This window comes from Quercus robur, chromosome 5 (genome assembly GCF_932294415.1).
Source record: "Quercus robur chromosome 5, dhQueRobu3.1, whole genome shotgun sequence".
NCBI lineage: Eukaryota > Viridiplantae > Streptophyta > Magnoliopsida > Fagales > Fagaceae > Quercus > Quercus robur.
In genome coordinates, this window is record NC_065538.1 from 14,302,156 (window position 1) to 14,308,072 (window position 5,917).

Here is a 5,917-nt window from a genome sequence, read left to right on the forward strand (position 1 = left end):
TGAAGGAAGTACAGAGCCTTAACGGCAAGGTAGCGGCATTGAATAGATTCGTGTCGAGAGCGACGGACAAGTGTTTACCCTTCTTTCGAACATTGAAAAGGTCTTTCGAGTGGACGGACGAGTGTCAGCGAGCCTTCGAGGAGTTAAAAACCTATCTATCTTCACCACCTCTGCTGAGCCCCTCGCAACCAGGTGAAGAACTCTTCCTCTATTTGGCTGTCTCCACGGCGACCGTCAGCGCGGCCTTAATCAGAGAGGACGACAGGGCACAGAAGCCCGTGTACTACGCCAGCCGGGCGCTCCGCGGTGCCGAGGAAAGATACCAACCTATGGAGAAACTCGCTTTTGCGTTGGTCACGGCGGCTCGCAAGCTCAAACCCTACTTTCAAGCCCATACCGTGAACGTGATGACCGACAAGCCCTTGCGAAGGGCACTGAGTAATCCTGAAGCCGCGGGTCGACTGACGCTGTGGGCAATAGAATTAAGTGAGTTTGACATCAAGTACCGTCCACGCGTGGCCATTAAAGGACAAGCTGTAGCCGACTTCATAGCAGAGTTTACGCATGACGCGGACAAGGGGGCAGAAGAACCCCCCCAGTGGAACATCTACACCGACGGATCATCCAATAAGCGAGTTGGAGGAGCCGGCATAGTATTGCTGTCACCTGAAGGAGACAAGATTGAATGTATGGTCCGTCTCGACTTCCCCATTACCAACAATGAAGCAGAATACGAAGCGGTAGCAGCAGGACTCGACCTAGCAAAAGCCGCCGGAGCTGAAAGTGTGGCCGTGCATTGCGACTCTCAAGTCGTCACCAATCAAGTAAACGGAGATTATGAATGCAAAGGGGAAAGGTTGAAGAGATATCTTGATCAAGTGAGGGCGAGAGTCGACGGGCTAAAAGCAACGTTCGTCCAGATCCCCAGGGGAGACAATGAGCTCGCTGATCGGCTAGCCAAAGCCGCTTCAGCAGAACATATGATAACACCGGGTAATGTACTTCCATTTGTTCAAATCTTTCCGCTAATAGACCCCGACAACATGCAGGAGATACGCTCCGAAAGAAACTGGACTACGCCAATAGCTTCATACTTAAAGGACGGGATATTGCCTGAAAAGAAGGAGGCAGCGAGAAAGCTAAAAGTCCGAGCGGCAAGGTTCGTCTTGATAAAAGACATTCTTTACAAGAGAGGTTTCTCCCGTCCTTACCAAAGATGTCTCGGGGTTGAAGAGGCAGACTACGTGATGAGGGAAGTACACGAAGGAATATGCGGGAACCATTCTGGATCGCGGTCGTTGGTGCACAAACTGTTACGAGCTGGGTATTACTGGCCGACCATGCAAAAGGATGCTGAGTCCTATGTTAAAAGATGCGACAAATGCCAGAGGTTCAGCAATTTTATCGGACAGCCAGCTGAAGAGCTAACCCCCATAACGGCTCCATGGCCGTTCGCTCAGTGGGGACTGGACATCATGGGACCTTTCCCAACAGCGATAAGGCAGCTAAAGTTCTTGGTAGTGGGCATTGACTACTTCACGAAATGGGTAGAAGCGGAAGCCTTGGCCACCATTACAGAAAAGAACATTAGAAGTTTTGTCTGGCGGAACATAGTATGTAGGTTTGGTATTCCTAGAGTCCTTGTCTCAGATAACGGGAGGCAGTTCGATAACGGACCCTTCCGTGATTTCTGCTCACAGCTAGGAATAAAAAACCACTACTCATCCCCCGCCCATCCTCAGGCTAACGGTCAGGTTGAGGTCACAAACCGATCCCTGCTAAAAATTATCAAGACTCGGCTCGAGGGGGCAAAGGGCATATGGCCAGAAGAATTGCCAAGCATACTGTGGGCATATAGGACAACGGCGAGGACTCCGACAGGAGAGACACCGTTTCGACTGACATACGGGAGCGAGGCAGTCATCCCAGCGGAAGTTGGGCTCACAAGCTACAGGGTTCACAACCACGACGAGGGAAGGAATGACGAATCCATGAGGCTACAGCTGGACCTTATAGATGAGGTCAGGTCGGCAGCAGAACAGAGGATCGCTAGATACCAGGATCGCATGTCCAGACATTTCAACTCCCGGGTCCGACAAAGAAGCTTCCAAGTAGGAGACCTCGTACTCAGGAGGGTCATGGGTACAACTAGAGACCCTACACAGGGAAAACTCGGCCCCAACTGGGAAGGACCCTACAGAGTTACATCGTGGAAAAGGAAAGGGACATACCACCTGGAGACAATAGACGGAGAAAAGCTACCACATCCGTGGAATGCCGAGCACTTGAGAAAATACTACCAGTGATAGCGACACGACAACCAGTTTCTCTTTTAAGACTTTTTGGCATTATTAACTTTCTTTTTGGCACTGTTTAACTATTTTTGCTACAATATTGTCGTGCCTTTTTTAAGCCCAAGGGGGCAGGCACTTTTCCTTTACGCATTTCTATGATCAGATGCAATTTTGATCTTCTACTTGAATGTATGTCATTGCAATTGTCCACAAAGTTAACGGAAACGATAGAAGTCCACAAGATGGACGGATTATCCTACAGGGACGATCCCCCTAAGTCCACAAGGTGGACGGATCATCCTACAGGGATGATAAGCATAAGTCCACAAGATGGACGGATACAATATGAAGTCCACAAGATGGACGGATCGTCCTACAGGGACGATCACCCTAAGTCCACAAAGTGGACGGATCACTAAGGTGATGAAACATGAGTCCACAAAGTGGACGGATCACTAAGGTGATGAAACATGAGTCCACCAAGTGGACGGATCACTAAGGTGATGAGACATGAGTCCACAAAGTGGACGGATCACTAAGGTGGTGAAACATAAGTCCACAAAGTGGACGGATCACTAAGGTGGTGAAACATAAGTCCACAAAGTGGACGGATCACTAAGGTGGTGAAACATAAGTCCACCAAGTGGACGGATCACTAAGGTGATGAAACATAAGTCCACCAAGTGGACGGATCACTAAGGTGATGAAACATAAGTCCACCAAGTGGACGGATCACTAAGGTGATGAAACATAAGTCCACAAAGTGGACGGATCACTAAGGTGATGAAACATAAGTCCACCAAGTGGACGGATCACTAAGGTGATGAGACATAGGTCCACCAAGTGGACGGATCACTAAGGTGATGTAATTAGTCCACAAAGTGGACAGATCACTAAGATGTTGAAATACATGAAATAAAGTCCTTGAGATGGACGGACTGTCCTACATGAAATAAAGTCCCAAGGTGGACGGATACAATAGATGGACGTTTTCGCAAAGTGGACGGAAACTAGCTACGTTAAAATTTTCTACAAGTCCATTAAATACGCGATATATTTAAAAGTGATGAACAACGCCACAAAGTGGACGGTCCGCATAATAAACCTCTCAAAACAGACGGAAAAGGAAAATCCTCACCGATGTAAATGCTCAATCAACACAAGATAACAAGTCTGCAATGTGGACGGAGCATCACAGATTAACAAATATTCTCACAAAAATACTTCCTCAAGAAGGTAGACGGAGCTTTAAACAGAGTACCAAACAATTATAAAAAGCATATGTGAACTTTAAGCCAAAAGCCCCAAAGGCAAATGTTTAATACAATTAAAAAGGACGGATTGTCTTAAAATATGAATAAAAAAGAAGGACGGATTGTTCACAAAATAAATTACATAGGCATCAATCTTTCTGTTCTTCAGCAACTGGGACATCCTTCGACGGGGCGGACTCTCCGTCTCCTTGAGCAGCACCGTCGCCAAAAAGGTCCTCCGTATTTTCGGAGGCGACGGGGAGGGCAGAAGTCTGGGCTTGGTCCTCAAGTTTGACCATTGTCAAGTCCAGCTCTGGATAAGCCTTCTTGACATGACGGAGGGAATCATCGAAGCCTTGGAGGAAGGAGTCCGACAGCTCGCTCAAACAGGACTCCGAGCATCGGTACTCCTCGACGGCTGCCACTTTAGCCTGACGGATCTCTTCTTTGAGTTGTTTGATCTCAGCCTCTTTATTCTCTATGACCGTCAGCGAAGTGGCCGTCTTCTCCTCCAGCTCCTTCCTCGCCTGCTCAGAAAGCTCCAGCTTCTTCTCCATCTTGGACCTCCATTTATGAAGTTGTCCGAGCTCTTCCTCCGTCTGCTGCGCCTTCGCCCGCACCCGTTCCAAGGTACTCTCACGGTTGAGACACCGGTCAAGTAGTCCCTTCATCATGACCAAGGACTGCAAATAGAAAAGAGACCGTCACATAATGTAAGTAACAAGAAGAAAGAAAAATAAAAACTTATTTGACAAACATAACCAACCTGAGCGACGGCGAAGAGGCCCGTCTCCCCCATGGCCTCCGTCGAATGGTTTCCCAGGTCTTCATAGTCTTCTGCCGTGATGATGGACGACAGCTTCTCCAATGCATACTTGAAGTCATCACGGAGAAGGGAAGGAGGTCTCTCTTGCTTACCGTCTGGGACCGTCATCAATCCCTTACCCTTCCCCTGCTTCGCTGGGGTGACGGCCTTGTTACCCTCAGCCATTAAGCCAACCACAGGTTCAAGAGAGACCTTTGGTTGCTTAAAGGGACAGTCGGATTTTGTCGTCAGTTTCCTTTTAGGGACTGAAGCTGACGCCTTAGGAACCTCCTCGCCGGATTCCCTCTTCTTGACGGCTTGGGACTTGATCAAAGCTCTCCTCTTTGCGTCATCCATCTCTGCAAATAATGACGGATGAAATTAAAACAAAATAAAGCAAGGTAAATGACAAAGTAAAGTTGACGGGCTTACGTTTATGAACTCGCTCGTCGTATCTTATTGCTTCTTGGGTGGGCTCAGGACCGTCGCAGTACCAATGAATGGTCCTCGGGTTCACCAACTTAGCCCAAGTCCTTTCCTCCGGCGTAGTTTTCTTGCAAACCTTTTCAAGGAAGCTAAACTCCTCGAGGCTGACTTGTGGGCGCCGTCTACCTGCAAAGAAAGATGATCAAGATTTACACATATAGCTGGACGGATATGAAAAGCAGCACAAAATTGAGACGGATGCATACGTGTCTGATTTATAACTGCCCAAGTTGTGTCGACGGGCATGTACTCCGTCTCCCCTGGATGGTTCATCCATCTGTCACCCTCCAGGAAGAAGTACCGACTCTTCCAGTCTCTATTTGAGTCTGGGGTCTCAAAGATCACCTTCAACAAGGGGCTCCGACTGGCAAAACTGTACATCCCCCTTGATCCAGAAATCTCGTCTGGACGGTAACAGTGAAGAAATTCACGGACCGTCAATTTCCTTTCCCCGTTTGACATTGCACCGTAAAGAATCTCCATGGCTATGAAGACCCTCCAGGCGTTAGAGGATATCTGGGTGACGGACAACCCCAGATACTGTAAGAGTTCCCTATGAAGTGTAGAAAGCGGGAATCGAAGTCCAGCCTTCAATGCCTGCTCGTACACTCCGACACCGTCTACCCCTTCATAGTAACACTTCTCCGACACATATGGTAGACGGATGGAAACATAGTCCGGGATTTGGAAGTTGGTCCTGAAGGTGCTGAAGTGTTTCTCCCTTATGACGGACGTGAACCTATGCACCGTCCACTCTGGCAACATGATGAACTGCCTTAGTCCATCAGCGCCTACAACGGACTCCAGTGCTTGATCCCCGTCGTCATCGGAACCCTCTATTTCGACAATCTCCACATCCTCATTTGTTGAGGATGAAGAAGAGGCAGACGGACTCCTATCTTCGCCGGGGCTCTCTTGGTCTTTATGACCGGACGGGTATACATCCTCGTATTCCGTCCCATCACGAACCACCGACTGGTTACTTGACGCACTAGACATTTCCTACAATTGACAATGAAACCTAAGACCGACGGGTTTGAAGGTGTTGACGGGTACGGAAAGCCTAACAACAATGCATG

General features: G+C 48.5%; 1 protein-coding gene across 1 annotated transcript; it reads right to left on the bottom strand.

The window, feature by feature from the left end:
* Window positions 1-3,522: 3,522 nt before the first annotated feature.
* LOC126727847 (uncharacterized) lies at window positions 3,523-4,960 on the bottom strand. Its single transcript, XM_050433758.1, has 4 exons — window positions 4,785-4,960; window positions 4,314-4,711; window positions 3,844-4,230; window positions 3,523-3,540 (listed from the first exon to the last, which is right to left on the bottom strand). The coding sequence occupies exons 2-4, from the start codon at window positions 4,707-4,709 to the stop codon at window positions 3,523-3,525; spliced, it is 801 nt and encodes a 266-aa protein (XP_050289715.1). The 5' UTR covers window positions 4,710-4,711; window positions 4,785-4,960.
* Between the last annotated feature and the right edge of the window lie 957 nt (window positions 4,961-5,917).

Excerpts from the sequence above, each read along its gene's own strand:
- LOC126727847 (XM_050433758.1), bottom strand. The coding sequence starts at position 4,709 with ATGGATGACGCAAAGAGGAGAGCTTTGATCAAGTCCCAAGCCGTCAAG. Across the intron at positions 4,231-4,313 it reads GCCTCTTCGCCGTCGCTCAG|TCCTTGGTCATGATGAAGGG; the intron begins GTTGGTTATGTT and ends TTCTATTTGCAG.